Here is a 13756-nt window from a genome sequence, read left to right as displayed (position 1 = left end):
TTTTTTGAGAGCTGTAAACCATGGTTGATATGGGACAAAAGAGTTACTAAATGAGGACCGAGAGGCAAAATATTTTGAGGAATGAGTTTTTTTTTTTTTGTTCAGAATGATGGTTACACTTTAAGTCTTTCTAGAGAAGTATGGTATGCATACTACTATGTTCCTATACACAAGTCGTTGCAGAAGTTTCTGAGATAAGCCATCCAGGTGAGAGAAGAAATCTGACACTTCCAGTTTCAGGCTCTGTGCATCTCCAAGGATTTTTAAAAAAGTAATGGCAGAAGTCACAGGATTGCTGAACATGAATAGGATTCACACAATACCCTATCTGGACAACTTCCTGATATCAGCTCCATCTCTTCTGCTGCAGAACTTGTACTTGCCACTAGAGACTTTTTTTTCCCCTTAGGCTGGATTGTCAACCAAGACAAATCATTGCTAGTTCTTGTCAACAAAAGGTTTACCTTAGCTTTCTCTTAGACACAAGACTATAGAAATCAAATCTAACAGCAGAGAAACTAACAATGATACCTCAAAGGATACACACTTTAAAAGTAACAAGAAAAGTAACAAGAGATCATAAAGATCATAAAGATCATAGGAGTTGTGACTTGTTGTCCACCATCTGTTTTGTGGGCCCAGTCCCATTTTAGACCACATCAATCTTTCCTTTTTCATCCTGGGACAAAAAGCAACTGTCCCTAGTAGAGAGGGTGTCAATACAAGAAACTGTGTTAGAGAGTCTGCACTGGTGGTTTCTAGAGGAAAACATGAAGAATGGAGTGGCGCGGAGACCAACTCCTACGTAAATACAACCAATGCCAGCAGCATCACATGGGGTGCTCATATGGATTCCATAGTAACTCAATGGGGCTTATTTACTAAGGGTTTCGGATCGCATTTTTGTCTGACTGATCATGGTTTTCAGGATGTGCGCTGCTGGGACAGGCATTTAACTGGGGCTAGCTTTCATGCGACAGAAATCGGGGGGCGGGCTGTCAGACAATTCGACTGATTCGGACTGAGTGTCGGATTTAACATTCAATTTGTGTCACAAGATAATGCACTTACATACACCAGGAAGAAGAAGGTGAACTCCGGCGGACCAGAGCGGGGAAGCGACACATGCAGGATATCGGGCGCATGATCTTAGTGAATCGCGACATATGTGCATTCCGGTCGGACAATGCACTTTCGGAAATCACGCAGGATGGGTAACAATGTTCTTGGGATCCAATTATGGTGAAGGCCTCCTCCAACCTGAGGGACCTTAAAGGAAGCTCTGCTTTCTTTCTCCAATCTCCTCACAGGTCATCATGTGAAAATTATTATGGACAACACCTCCTCAGTAGCATACATAAAAAAACATACAAATAGGGCCGCACAAGGAGTGTCAATCTCAATGGAGATGCAGACCAGATCTTCAAGAGAGCGATTAAGAATATCTTATCTCTGTCGGTGTTACTTCTCAAAGCAGAATCCGAAGAAGAGTGCTTGCTGAATTGGAAGGTTTTTTCCAACCTTGTGGAGAAAGGGGAAGACCTACACTGGAGTTCTTTGCAACCAGGGGAAACAGGCAAGTTGAAAAATGTTACTCTCTGCATCTCTTGGGAGTGGATGCCCTATCTCAGACTTGACCTATTATCCCAAGGGCTGTTTTTACATCCGAATCCTCAGGTCTTAGACCTCACAGCCTGGAATCTGAAGGGGACATTCTTAGAAATATAGGTTTTGTACATTTCTTAAGTGTAGGAATGATGGTACCTCTGAGATCTGAGCAACATCAGAATTGCAGAAATCCAACCATTTGCGTTTTTTCAAAATGTTTTTTTTTATTTTAAGAAGACTTCCAGAAACAGAAGGACAAAAATTTTTTAAAGCTCATTTATTACAAAAATAACATTTTTGGTTATCTTTTTTTTGGGGGTTGTCAAAATGTGCTGGCGATCATGAAAGAAGGGGCATGTAGAAAAGCCCTTTAAGTGATGCGATTGTGGATGACCATGGCGTATAAAGGGCTAAACAGTCAGACTTGTAACCTTCAGGCTCCCTGTCCAAGCTTGTGTGATCACGATGACAATACTATAATTATATAAGACTACATTTCCAAAAATAGATTCTTCACCCAGGGATTTATTCTTATTGCCAGATTTGGATTTTATATATATATATATATATATATATATATATTACTCTTTATGAAAAACTAAATATCTTCTGAATTTCTCTACACATTGCATAAAAATTAGCTACGATAGATAGATAGATAGCGAGAGAGATAGATATATGTGTCTGCATAAAATCAAACAGAAACCACCCAGGCAATCAAAAATTATAAGGTACATTTTCTCCATTTTGTGGTGTCTTTACTGTTTAGGACATATTTTTATTCACTGCTAGTAATAAGAATTTTGTGCTAAACTAAATTGAATTAACATGGCTTGGGGAATACTGATTAATTTACAGACAACTCTACTTAGCCAGATGGCTAGCTCTGTATCACTTTCATTTGGTGTCCATATAAGTATTTTGTCCTTACTCAGGTATTTCTCACTTATTATTTACTAAATAACTGTTCTAAATTAAGAGTTTAACATTTTTCCTAGCACATATTTAATTTTGAAATATCTACTATAATTAATACTTTCTTTAATCTTTTTAACTTTTTTATCACATGAAGTGATAGTGATGTGCGTAATTGTCTACTCTTCCTAAACCCACTTTTTATTTGTTTCTATAATATACATTTCTGTATACAGAAGGCATTGTTCTGCCTAGCAAAAATGGAGCTGCCTTGAAGTCTTGATTTCTAAAAAAAAGCTGTGAACATTAAAGTGTCAAGAAAGCTTTTTAACTACAGATAAAAGACAATGAGGATAAAAGAATAGTTTTAAGCACTTTCCTTGCCTTGCATAGGGAGGAGACTGAAAGCTAATTAAGACTTCATTTAGCTAGCAAAAGTAGTTTTAACTTACACCTCAAACTGAGCACTAAATAAAACATGAAAATGACCCAAACTTAGGGGGTAATTTTCTTATTTTAAACTCTCCTTTGATGTGGTCCTTAACCACTGTATCAGAGACATTTGAGTTGGGAAATTAAATTAGTTTAAGGGTTTTTGACACCACTTTTGTGTTGTATTAACATTATAATCTGGGTAGCCTCTTACTGTAGCCTTGGCAGCAATATACATATTAGATCTCCCTAATCTCCCTTATTAGATCTCCCTAGGGATATAAAAGTCTGGGCTGGCAGTGTAGAAACTCATCCACTATCTTGCAGACAATATTAGGTATCAGTCATGGAGTTTTCATTTCTGGTGAATCTCAATATCTGCAGTTTACTTTGCTCTGTGTGTGCTGCTTGTAAGTATTCATATTGTTGCTATTTTTTCAAATCAGAAACAAATAGTTTTGTTAATATTTATTCATTGATCTATTTATCCTTTTTAAACATCTTCTTTTAAAATAGAAAAGTAGAACTATTTTTAATTTTATGTTTTGTACTGTCCTGCAGATGACGGTGTGATCAACAGACATACTGACAGAAGAAATGTATTTGCAGGATGTTGTAAAAGACAAAATAATATTGTGTACATTGGACAAGGTAAGTTATTTTAAATGACTAATGCTTTTGGGTATTTTTGTATCTTACTATTTCACTATGCGGTATTTAAATTTAAGGTTTCAAATAAAGTTGACGGATCTGGCAAGGAATGATTATATTTTTATTAAGTTGCTCTTCTTGTGTGTGCTTACTATTACATTGTTCTTGTTTTCCATAGACATATCAGGCAGCCCTGTAAGTATGGATGTTGGCTTATGCCGACCTTACTGTGGAGTCCCCCAAAGATTAAATTCTTACAATTCTGGATTTCCTGGGCTTCCAAAACATTCATCAATGCTGGATTTCTTAAAAAATAAAAAGGTTAATATTATGATATATGATTTTATGATTTTTCTCTACAATTTTTATTTTACATTTTGGGGTTAAGATTACATTTTACTTTAATGTAGCTTAATCTTTTTTTTTTTCAAAAACTGTTATAGCTACGGGAGAGAATACCGGACACAACAATGACATCAGGCTCAGAGCCATCCTGTCCCCATGAGACCAGATGTCAACCAACGAATGTCAGACTTGAAAGGGTTCTGCTGTACCAAGGAATTCAAGAAGTGGAAGTGATTGAGGACTGTCAATGTAACCCCACTCCGCATGAGTGCATCAGAATGCCGTTTCTAAAGACCTTCTTCCCAGACACACCCTTTGAGTCAACAGTGGATGTTGGGAAATGTTCAAGTCCTACTGTTAGTCCAGGTATAGTTAACTTATGACAGTTTATGTATTTAATGTATTTGGTGTTAAGAATAGTTTGATCCAGTACTAGCTGATGCAAACAAACAATATTGCCTAATGACTGCTGACCATTTATAATGTATAATTTTACAGGTCTTTGGTGTGCACCGACTAAATTTGACACTGTAATTGTTGAAAGCCCAAATGGAGCAGAAGTAGTGCAGATTGTGGAAACATGTGAAATGAAGGAGCACTGCTACAGGGTCACCTATTTCGAATATTACTATGAAATCCTTTATAACGCCATGGGTGTCAAAGAAGAGACACTAAAGGTAATGGATCTACATTAAGTGTTTTAGCTTTGCAAAATGTACATTAACCCTTACAGGACTTAGCACTTTTGGTTTTTGCATTTCTGATTTTTAATCGCACCATTCCAAAAGTGAAAACCTGTTTGATTTTACATTTACAGAGATCTGTTAGGGCTTGATATCTGCAAGACAAATTGCACTTTTTAGTGAGCTCTCTCTATACTTTTACTTATAATTATAGTATGTCCTGGTGCGCGAAAGGGTTAATTATGTAAAGACTCCATAATAATGGAACATTTTTATTTGTAAAGTATCTAGAGCTATCCACACTCTGCACAAATCTTTTTTTAAAATACGTATGGCCTTAAAATCTGAGGCACGAACAATTTTGCTGTGCATATTTGCTGTGGATTTCTTCCCTTACAATTCATTGGAAACTATAATATAATTTATATAGCTTGTTTGCTTGTTTCCACTTTAGTAAATTTGCAACATTTTCTGCGACTAATACCCCTTCCATACCAACTTCGCCGCATGCACATTTTCAACAGTCCTGTCTGAGTTACAATAGTAATTGAGATGTTGACTGCTAAAGTTGCAAAGCATTACCAGGCATATGAGTTCACAGAAATTGCAACATTTATTGCAATTTTATAGGAAAAAAAGTTGCATACACACTGTAGAATTTCAGTCCTCGAACACCTGATTTCTCAAGTAGGCAAACGACTAAGGTAAATTAGAAAAGCCAAAAAAGATAAACATTTTTAAATCCTGACACAGATTGTCAAAATAGACATGTTCACCAAAGGGTTGAACATAGTTTTTGTGTAACAAGAATATTTTCTTGTCATTTATCAAAGTTTTAATCTTTTTTCTCTCTTTTTTGGGGAATTTTTTGCTTCATTTATTAACCACCAAGATAAAAAAAAAGGCAAGCCAAAAACCTTAAAAAAGGTGTATTTACACATTTATTCATATATGTGTATGGATCATAATGCTGTCATAATAATTTAGATTTTGGTTGCCTTTAGACCTGACCAACTGTGTATAAAGGGGATAGTTTCTGTGTTGTACAAACAATTGATATGCAAAAGGATTTTACTACAGCACATTACTGTTGTTCATTAGACTTTTGTTTTATGTGTATTTTAAAAACCTTTGTTTTGTAAATCTGCTAGGAAATTGATGTGGGACAGTGCTTGGGAGGTTGTTCATCAGGAAATCATTGTCTACTCAGGTAAGCACAGCTGGCTGACAATCCCTCCTACCCAGCATCTCATTTCCTTTTATTACCATGGCCTAGCATGTATGCATTTGTTAACAAATGATCTTTATTCTTACCTAACTATATATTGAGCTTTTTAAATGTTTTACATAGGCTACCTGCACACAACAGTTGTCTAAATTGGCAGTGACAAATGAACAATAATCTATATAACTGTTTCACAGCTTTGCTTTGCATTAGTCTAGCATCAGTTTTTCACTGATTCACATGAACTATGGTCCATAAGTGATTGATAAAAAACTGCTCTGACTAGGACATGCTATTCCCAGTAATACATAACGGACACACATTAGGCTTAGTGGTTACATCCTTGCAGCGCTGGGAACCTTGGTTCAAGTCCCAGGGTCACTATCTGCAAAGAGTTTGTATGTTCTCTCCGTGTTTGCGTGGGTTTCCTCTGGGTCCTCCAGTTTCCTCCCACACGCCAAAATATGCTCAAGTAGGTTGATTAGATTGTGAGCCTGATGGGGACAGGAACCGATTTGGCAAGCGCTGCGTGATCTGTTTGAGCTGTATAAATAAAGGAATTATTATTATTATTAAAACACATTAACACCCATGTGCCTAAATTCATAATAAGATATATCATTCAGTGCCGCCATGTGCTGTACAATCAAAAAATCGGAGGTGCACGTGCAGCTGCCCTTTGTCTTGTCTGTGAACATACTGCTTTAAATTTATATGTTTGCAACTTTCTTGAAAGGAGGGATTCATCTTTTACAAAGCACAGCTAAGTAATTAGTATTTGTGTTTCCTTACAGGGATTCTCGAATCAGGGATCATTGTTTTGTGTGGGCTGAAGGATCAGGCAATGTTTGTATACCACAGGAATATGAAACTCATCTCTTCAGAAGCAGAAATGGACACATAAGATCTGTATTAGCCATTAAGTCATGCAAATGTCAAATGTAAAACTAACAATACTATTTTATGGGCATTTAATACATTATACTTATAACTGTAGTTGAGCAGATTGGGAAGCTTAAGGAGCAGTGTATGGATCTTGCTCTTACTATCAGCTTTATTTATATTTCTGTCTGACATTTTCAACTGCATTCTCTCTTAACAAAGGCACTGGAATTTACATGCCTTTACAATGCTAAATAGCTGACACTTAATAGAAAACACACATTTCTAATAACAAAGGTTGTTTGTGATTATTGGAGATCTTTACCACATATGTCTAACAGATAAACTGTATCCAATTATAACTGTATGATAAATTAGGCTTTGTTCCCATTGTGTACTATGGTTTGTGTTAACAATAAGAATTCAGATCACTTGTTGACTTAATGGGATGGGATCCACCAGATTCCTACAAGATGTATGTAATTTAGAGAGAAAAACAGTTCTACTTTATAGTCAGAAATGTGTGTTAAGAGAAAGATATACAATTACATCTTTTGAGGTCATATTTTTCATAGCTCCATGCTAATGGTCTGTTGTCCAATTTCAGCAAATATATGCTATTGTTTGTATAATGAAATGTTGTATCATTTTCCAATATACATCTGTGTGAATTCATCATGTTTTTTTCTAGATCTCTGCTTCCTGACATTAAATAAAAGGCTTTATTAAAAGTCTCCAGTGGAGAAAAATCTGTCCATGGTCATGTAATGAACACAGAGGTATAGGACTCATTATAACAAACATTTCAAATTGCTCTCCATGATTTTAACCAGCTAATGATGTGCATCACATGATCGTGGACTTATTTTCATTCACTGAAGGTATACTATACTATACTACTTTTTAAAATATACAAACAAGAGCATTTATTTGTTCAAACTGAACAACTTCTTTCAATCATCCTTTTCCTTCTTGCTTGTAGGCCAGCTGTATTTGAGCATGCATGTCTGTGGAAACAGGTCCGTATGCTGGTTGAATCCCAGGAGTCCTTGCAAGATTGTGAAATATCGTGGTGTTAAGCAGGTGGGAAGGGACTGCTTGCATTATATTTATCTATGATGCAAGGACTTCTGTCCACTGCACTGTGTTCAGTCAATGGGATCCAGCCTGCACACAGATCCGTTTCCAAGAACAGAGCACGTTCATGTACACATACACTTAGAGAAAAGAAATTAAGTCCAGTTATATAGATAGGCTATAACTTGTCATGTGGGAGCTTTGTAGTTGCAATTGAATTGTGAATTTTTATGTGTAGTTATGCCAAATTCTAAGCAAATCTTATTTTGAATAAATCTTATACTGTAGAAGTATAGTGTTGCCATTTATACTGTCTGCAGCATATAACATTTGTCTCTGCCACTATGGTACAAATCTAATCTCCTCCGTTGCAGATGCCCTATTGCAATATGCAGGATTAAAGCAATGTAATCACGGCCACATGCCATAGCAACTGCCCTTATAATAGATAAGATATAAAGAGCAGTCAACCTGTGGAACAATCACCTCTCCTTGGATTTTCCTTTTGCCAGAATGGTGTGTTTTATCAATTGTATAACAAAAAAAAATATTTCTATACTGATTCGAAGAATAACATGCAGCAACATAAACCTAATACTACACTTTTCAATAATTAGATATACCCTATATAAACTTTTACTTTACATGGAACCTGAATATACTGCAACAATAAAGTATACATTAACCACATTAACACCTTCAATCACGGGGCGTCCAGTCCCGAAACGGTCCAAACATTCATAAAAAATATAAAAAAAGCTAGAGCTTAACGTCTTCAAGCTATAACTCTCACACCAAACTGAATTGTAGCTGACAATCTTCACTCAACTTCCAGGGAAAACGAAGAAACTCCAATTAAGAATAGACTCCTACTCAGACCTCAGGAACACCATCAATCTTTCCTCCTTCTCCTGCACACATGCAGCTCCTCAGAATGTGGCGCTGCCACAGGAGGTAATTCATACACACAGTGTAGCCTGCATATATTTTGTAATTCTGTTTAATAGTTAGATACTCACATTTACAATTGAGAAAAACAGCTTTAAAAATCACATTGATGTGTACTTGCCTTTCCCTCCCATTTAAACACAATTCATGTAGCTAAAACATTTATATTTAGAATAACATCATAAAAACACAAACCTTAATGTGTCATACATTATGTAAATGCATAACAAACAATAATCTTTAAAACTTTCAAAATTAGTATCTTTTATTTTTCAACCAATCTTTATCCTGTCTTGAGGAACTTCCAAGTCACATCTTTTCCTCGCTCATACCATTATCCAAGGTGTGATGGGACAATGGGATTAGATATTGGTATGAGAGGGAAAGTGATGTCCCTGGTATGAGAGGGAAAGTTATGTCACTTGGATATACATAGATTTTGTATTTTGAGTGAATAAGGCGGGAGCAATTGACGGAAGGTTATTGGAAGAAGTTCCCAATTGTAGAGTCACCTCCTCTTCATGAGAAATTATGTCCCACTGTCATTCAGAGGAGAAACTAAACATGCAAACGCCTCAACTCTGTGCAAAAGACCTTTCATAAATCTAAATGGAGAGTATACACTGTCTCCCAATCAGATCCGTGCCTCAACCCTATGGCAAATACATTGCAAAAAAACAAATAAAGGGGCGCATCCACAGTTCTCCAATCCGGCCAACTTTCATCTAAAAACTGACAAACCCACCTGATGCATTCTCCAATCAAGTAGCTACTTAATTCTAGGGAAAATAATCCCCAAAGAACGGAAATATTTTCTATATATTTTTTATGAATATAGTATGCAGTTGGCTACCCGGGTTTTTAAAATAATTAGTCACTTGTTCTCAAGTGTGCCATGCAAGCAAGTAAAGTATGAACTGATATCCATAGCACTAGATGTGTGGAAAAGGAATCAGCCAGCACAGTAAAAGATAAAAACATTCAAATATGATTAAAAACAATTTACTGTGGTTGAGTCCAGGTTGAGTCCTGAGTTGTTTTCTATCACCTATTTTATTTGGAAGTATGTGTGTGATTGCTGGGGCAGAGAGAGGTTGTTAAAATCATGAAAATGCATTGAAAGGCCAGAACTCAGTGTATCAGTGGCAGCCCCAGTAAAGCCCTCCCCTGTTCACACTTTGCGTGACAAAGAACCTACTTACTGGAGCGGTCTTCAACATAAATTTGCAAACCATTCTAACTGCAATAGTTTCCCTTAAGGGTCTGAAAACTCTTTGTGATAATAGCAACTTGTGCAACAGTGTGTCCGTTACATTGCCAGATTTCTATCCAGTGGAAGTAAACATAGCTAAACATAGAACACAGCAAGCAGAGATCTTGACAACTGCAAGAAACAGAATAAAGAAAGTACCGTATATACTTGAGTATAAGCCGACCCGAGTATAAGCTGAGACCCCTAATTTTACCACCAAAAACTGGGAAAACCTATTGACTCAAGTATAAGCCGAGGGTGTAGTATACAGCCAGCCCCAAGTAGTATACAGCCAGCCCCATGTAGTATACAGCCAGCCCCAAGTGGTATACAGCCAGCCCCAAGTGGTATACAGCCAGCCCCAAGTGGTATACAGCCAGCCCCATGTGGTATACAGCCAGCCAGCCAGCCAGTCCCATATAGTATACAGCCAGCCAGCCAGTCCCATATAGTATACAGCCAGCCAGCCAGTCCCATATAGTATACAGCCAGCCAGCCAGTCCCATATAGTATACAGCCAGCCAGCCCCATATAGTATACAGCCAGCCAGCCACATATAGTATACAGCCAGCCAGCCCCCTTTTGTATACAGCCATCCTGACCCCTGTATGTTAAGCACATTAAAAAAATAAACTTAATCTCACCTTCCGGCAATACTCACCCCCGATTCTCGGTGGTGGCTCCCGATCCCCGGCAGTAGCTCCCGTCGGCTTCTGTCTTCTTTCTTCTCTTGCCGGCAGAGTCGTGTCCAAGCGATCTTCCCGCCGGCTCACACTATGATGCAGTGTGTGTTGACGTCGCCACTGATGACGTCGCCACTGATGACTGAGCCACCGCCGAGGATCGGGAGCCGGCACCGAGGATCGGGGATGAGTATCGCCAGCAGGTGAGTATTAAGTTTATTTTTTTAATGTGCTTAACATCGGGTTCGGGAGCCGGTGCCGGGGATCCAGGCACCAGAGGGTGAGTATTACATTTTCTTTTTTTTAATTGATTTGTGTATAAGCCGAGGTGAGGTTTTTCAGCACATTTTTGTGCTGAAAAACTTGGCTTATACATGAGTATATACGGTATATTGGAAAATTGCATGACTTTTCATTTCACAAACAATAGCAATCATTTTTTGAAAGTGAATAACCCCTTTAATGCTTCTGCTGAAAAGTTGACATGCCACTGGCCTGTGTGTAATCCAAAATACATTTTGAAAGCGTGCACAAGAAAGCACAGCACATGCTACTTTTTTTTTAATTGTATTTTTTATTACATTTTCCAACAAATACAGTAATACAAACCATCCACATAGCATGTCTACAGGTCTGTTACCACACATAAATTAAGGGGGGGGGGGCAGCTCCAGGGGGAGGGGAACATCAGGTTTATATAACAGCTTGATATTCAAAAGGTAGAGGAAGGAGCTGATATACATTTACCCTGAGCAAGGTTCGTGCAAAAAAGGGAACATTTGAGACATAACAGACAAAGACCAGACTGGAGGCACAGGGGAGGAAAAAAGGGGGGGAACATAAGTCATCCTTATGAGGTATCCTGGCTAATCCAGTACGAGTCCCAGGGATCCCACACAAAGTGGAATTTATCCGCCTTATTTTGGAGAGTGGCTGATAAGTGCTTCATAGACCTGACTTCCTTTATGCAAGCATATAACTTGTACCGAGAAGGGGGAGTAACCTTCTTCCAACACCTGGCAATAAGACATTTTGCAGCCGTCAATATGTTCAAAACTAAAATGAGAGTGTGCTTCCTAAGAGGCTGTGGGAAAATATTTAATATATAGGTCTTTGAGGATAATGGGAATTCCATTGAGAGAACCTGGGAAAGAATCCATCGTACCTGGTTCCAGAAAGGTACGAGCAGGGGACATTCCCAAAAGATATGGTTGGCTTGGTGTCCACCACACCTCCAACAGGTATGAGGAAGGGTAGGGTTAAGGGTATGGAGTAATTGGGGTGTATGGTACTAGTGCATAAGTAATTTGTATTGATTTTCTTTTTTTATTACATGTGGCGGACTTAGCCGCCCACGGAAACACGGAATTTATGTAGTGTTTGATCTGCAGGTACTGAAAGAGGTAGGAAGGGGGAAGGCTATGCTTGGTCTGGAGATCAGGAAAGGGTATTAAAGTTCGCGTTGTGGAATCCACCAGGTCAGCGATGTGAAAAAGGCCCGCAGGGTGTCAGGCAGCGGAACCCGCCGCAGTCAGGCCAACCGGCAACTTGGGATGGAACAAAAAGGAAGTCATCGCCGAATTGGTGGAGGCCAGGAGAAATCGCTTGCTACAGTGTTGCCAAATATCCCTAGTCGGAGCCATTGGGCCCAGCAGGGCTGAAGAGGGAGGGGAATGCGGGTTATTCCATAGGAGGGAGTTAGGGTGTGCTAGTGCAAGCCACAGCTTCTTCACTTCATCCATTTAGAGAAAGCCGGTAGCGTGGACCACGCTGGGATCCTACAGAGATGGGTAGCCCAGTAGTAATAGATAAGATTGGCTTTAGGAGCTAAGAGGATACTTTTAGCAATGCGGTGTCGCTTGTTAGCCCAAATAAACTTTAAGATGGAAGTCTGCAGGGAGCGAAGGTCTTTGAGCGGTACTGGGATGGGGAGGGTCTCAAAGAGGTAAAGTAATTTGGGTAAGACAGTCATTTTAATGGCCAAAATGCGACCCATAAGTGACAGAGGGAGTAAGGACCATTTAGCAGGAGCAGTGAGCGTATGTTCGCATATAGGGGGGGAACGTTTTATACAAGGAGGATAATTGAGTGCCCAAGTATCCAATGGACTCTGTACACCACTTATAGGGGTAGTTAGTTTTAAATAAAGCAATTTGTTCCGGTGGAAATTGTATGGGAAGGGCTTCCGTTTTGGCATTATTGACCTTGTAACCTGAAAGACGACCAAAGTCCGTGAGAAGGGAGTGGATGGCTGGAAGCGTAACATGGGGGCGGGTTAGTGTCAGGAGGATGTCGTCCGCAAACTGTGATTTTAAATTCCCTGTCTATGATTTTGTAGCCGCACCCGTCAGGGTGGAGGCAGATAGCTGCGGCGAGATAGCGGGCACCCCTGCCTGGTACCATTCAGCCGAGGGAAGGGGGCTGAAGAGGTGTGGGGGAGTCTCACTGTAGCCGAACAGTAGACCTCGGATCACCTTCATGAAGGGTCCACGTAACCCAAACTGTTCCAGAGTAGCAAACATAAAAGGCCATCCTAGGCGATCAAAGGCCTTTTCCGCATCGAGACTTAAAAGCAGGTCACCCATCCTATCTGCAGCATCAACAGGTCAATAACCCTACGTGTAACCCTACGTGTATTGAGGACTCTAGTAACAAAGCGTATTCGGGATATGTTAGGGGCATAGACGTTACAGAAGGTAATCAGCTTATCACCAATCGTACCATGGACGATAATATATCGGCCTCCTGGGTCTATGTATGATGAAACCGGGAAACTAGAATAGCCACTCCCGCACTCTTACTATCTAGAGGGGCCGAGAAGGATTGAGAAAAGTGTCTGCGTGCAAAGTTAAAGGTGGATGAGCTATCAAAATGTGTCTCTTGGATAAAGACTACCTCAGCACGCAGAAACTTAAGCTCATTGAGGGTCATTCTCCGTTTAAGTGTTGGAGTTGAGACCCTTAACATTCAGCGTAATGCACTTGACCATGGTGTACTTTCAAGGAGGTGGTGCAGCTTCTGTAACGTGTATTGCTCGGGTGTCTACCCATAGTTT

At 39.1% G+C, this 13756-nt stretch overlaps 1 protein-coding gene across 1 annotated transcript; it reads left to right on the top strand.

The window, feature by feature from the left end:
• Positions 1-1210: 1210 nt before the first annotated feature.
• On the top strand, positions 1211-8147 carry LOC140121655 (uncharacterized). The gene is made up of 7 exons (XM_072141556.1): positions 1211-1214; positions 3517-3606; positions 3785-3927; positions 4050-4317; positions 4450-4628; positions 5786-5844; positions 6654-8147. The coding sequence occupies exons 1-7, from the start codon at positions 1211-1213 to the stop codon at positions 6802-6804; spliced, it is 894 nt and encodes a 297-aa protein (XP_071997657.1). The 3' UTR covers positions 6805-8147.
• The last annotated feature ends 5609 nt before the right edge of the window (positions 8148-13756 follow it).

This window comes from Engystomops pustulosus, chromosome 1, assembly GCF_040894005.1.
Source record: "Engystomops pustulosus chromosome 1, aEngPut4.maternal, whole genome shotgun sequence".
NCBI classification, from domain to species: domain Eukaryota; kingdom Metazoa; phylum Chordata; class Amphibia; order Anura; family Leptodactylidae; genus Engystomops; species Engystomops pustulosus.
Note: the sequence above shows the minus strand (reverse complement) of the source record. Positions and strands in the feature narration are given on the sequence as shown.